At 48.5% G+C, this 2,306-nt stretch overlaps 1 protein-coding gene across 1 annotated transcript in view; it reads left to right on the forward strand.

The window, feature by feature from the left end:
• LOC102495845 (vegetative cell wall protein gp1-like) overlaps positions 1 to 2,306 on the forward strand; it is a 24,555-nt gene that overhangs the window by 17,192 nt on the left and 5,057 nt on the right. The window contains exon 5 of the mRNA XM_006165289.1: positions 1,310 to 1,314. Coding sequence (XP_006165351.1) covers positions 1,310 to 1,314 — 5 coding nt within the window. The remainder of the gene's footprint in view (positions 1 to 1,309; positions 1,315 to 2,306) is intronic.

The raw sequence follows: 2,306 nt of genomic DNA on the forward strand, positions 1-2,306 counted from the left end.
CTGCAGTCACTGTGATAACGCTAAGCACAGGTTTTTGTCATTACTGTAGACAATAAAGCGAGAAGGGATCTCTGTCCCCCAGTGTAACAGTGATGCCATCAAACCTTGATTTTTATCTCAGTGGAAAATTCATTTCTCCCCCCCATTGTGTCAACATCTGTTAACTGTACCCCAAAGCTGCCTGCTGTTTCCAGACAATGTGTATGGCGTATGCAAGGAAGTGTAAAGGGTGCAACAAGAACAACATGGGGGGAGCTTGTCCTGTGTGGGTGTGACAGCGTACTGGGACGTGCAGCTAAGGAAGCCTCGTGACATGTGGTATTTAAGTTTGGTTGTACCGGACAAATGACATGATGCCCAAGGTAGGAACTGTTTAAAGGGTGTTCTGACCAGAGGTCAGCGCAGGTGCCAAGTCCACAGAAATAAGGGAGGCTGTTTTTGGTGACCCTGGTGAATGGCTTCTCAAGCCACACAGAGAGACACCCTGAATACTGAGCTGAGCATTCCAAAGAGAGTAGAAGAGGAAAATCTGAGGTTAAAAAAATTTCCTTGGCTGAACTTTGTATTACTCGTTAATCATTACTAATGCCTGTGTATGGTCATTTATGTAGAAAGCCATAGATTTACTCACAATGATGTTTCCTCTTAATGTTTATTAGTAATGCAGATTCAGCCCCTTTAAGTCACATTAAAAAATTTTTTTTTTCTTTCTTTTTACTATTGGGTCCATGTTCTCACCAAAAAGAGAAAGAGAAAGTGATAAATCACCCCCTAAGGTGGATGGCCACACCACATTCCCTTCCTTTTTATTCTCTCAGGATTTTGGACACATGTATATCCATCCGGCTGAATCCAGGACTTGAACCATGGTGTTGGCCATATGCGATTCAGCACCTTTACCTCCATGCCATCTGCTGATCCAATTTTATCTTTCATATTACTGAGTAGTACACTCTATAATCTACAAGTACTTGTTTCTGTCTGGGTGTAGTTTACACAGCACTCTGTGAGGGCTCTCTGCTGAGTGACGCCAATGGAGCTCACGGGTTTGTGTCTCAGTTCCTCTCTGGTCTGGACCACTGTGTGCTCGCACTGCTGTCCCACGCAGTACAGAAGTAATCAGCCTCATCCTCAGGCTGGAGCTCAGAGATGGTCAGGGAGGCTGTGCTCCCTGACCTGGAGCCAGAGAACCTCTCTGAGATCCCCGGGACTTGGTAGTTATTCCTGTGGGTCAGGACTCTGGGGACACGACCCTGGTGCTGCTGCAACCAGGCTGTTCCCTCGTTACCCCCATTGTTGCTGTCCCCAGTGCAGGTGAGTGTGGCAGTGTGCCTCAGGTTTTGGGACACCGAGGGCAGCTGAATCAGCCTTGCATGGGTCACAGATGCTGTAAGAGGACACAGAGCACTGTGAGAGCAGGATCCAATCCCAGTGAGTGAGAGTGAGGGCGGAGAAGGGAGTGGATCCTCATTCCCCAGGTCAGGTCAGCCCTCACCTGTGTGGAAGGTGAGGAGGAGAGGAGCCCAGGTCATGGAACAGCCTCCTCTCTGCTTCCTGAGCTTGATTAGAAGAAGAGATCCCCCCTGAGCTACCCTGAGTTTCTTTAAAAAAAATTATTTTATTTATTAATTCACTTAGATTAATTTGACCAGAGAGAGGCACACAGAAAAAGAGAGAGAGAAAATGAAAAAGCAAGCTACCAGGTCCAGGATTCAAACCATGGTCATCCTCGTAGGTGTGTCCAGTGCCCTAACCACCACACCACCTGTTGGTCCCCAAGTCTAAGCTTCTTTATATCTCCCTAACCTTTTGTGAGATGGTGTCACCGCATTTGAATAACAATGGGCTGATTGACTGTTCCTGGGCATCCCTGACCTGAGTACTTGGGTCAGAGAGGCAGAGAGGGAGGAGATGAGTTCATTCAGTGGGTAGAAGAGCCTGGCCTGTCGTGACCCTGGGTCCTGGCAGGTCAACTGTGCAGCCCAGACACAGTGCAGTGAGCACTCTGATGGCTGAGCTCCCCTGGAGGCCCCGTGGGGGGCCTAGAATAAAGAGGTTATTTCAGGACTGTCCCCCACTGCCCTCAGGCCCCAGCAATACCTGCCCTCTAGAACAACCTTCATGCTCCAGTGAGAAGGCCACTGGGTGTTCTGATCCACTTTTTTTTTTTGAGAGAGAGAGATTTTTTTGCTATAGGGTGCGTGCGCTTCCCCAAAAGAGAGACAGAGAGACAAAGCGAGAAATCACCCCTCGGGAGCATGACCATGCTACAATCCCTTCTCCATTCTCCTCTAGGGATCTTGGGC

Source organism: Tupaia chinensis, unplaced genomic scaffold (assembly GCF_000334495.1).
Source record: "Tupaia chinensis unplaced genomic scaffold, TupChi_1.0 Scaffold143875_1, whole genome shotgun sequence".
Lineage (NCBI taxonomy): Eukaryota > Metazoa > Chordata > Mammalia > Scandentia > Tupaiidae > Tupaia > Tupaia belangeri.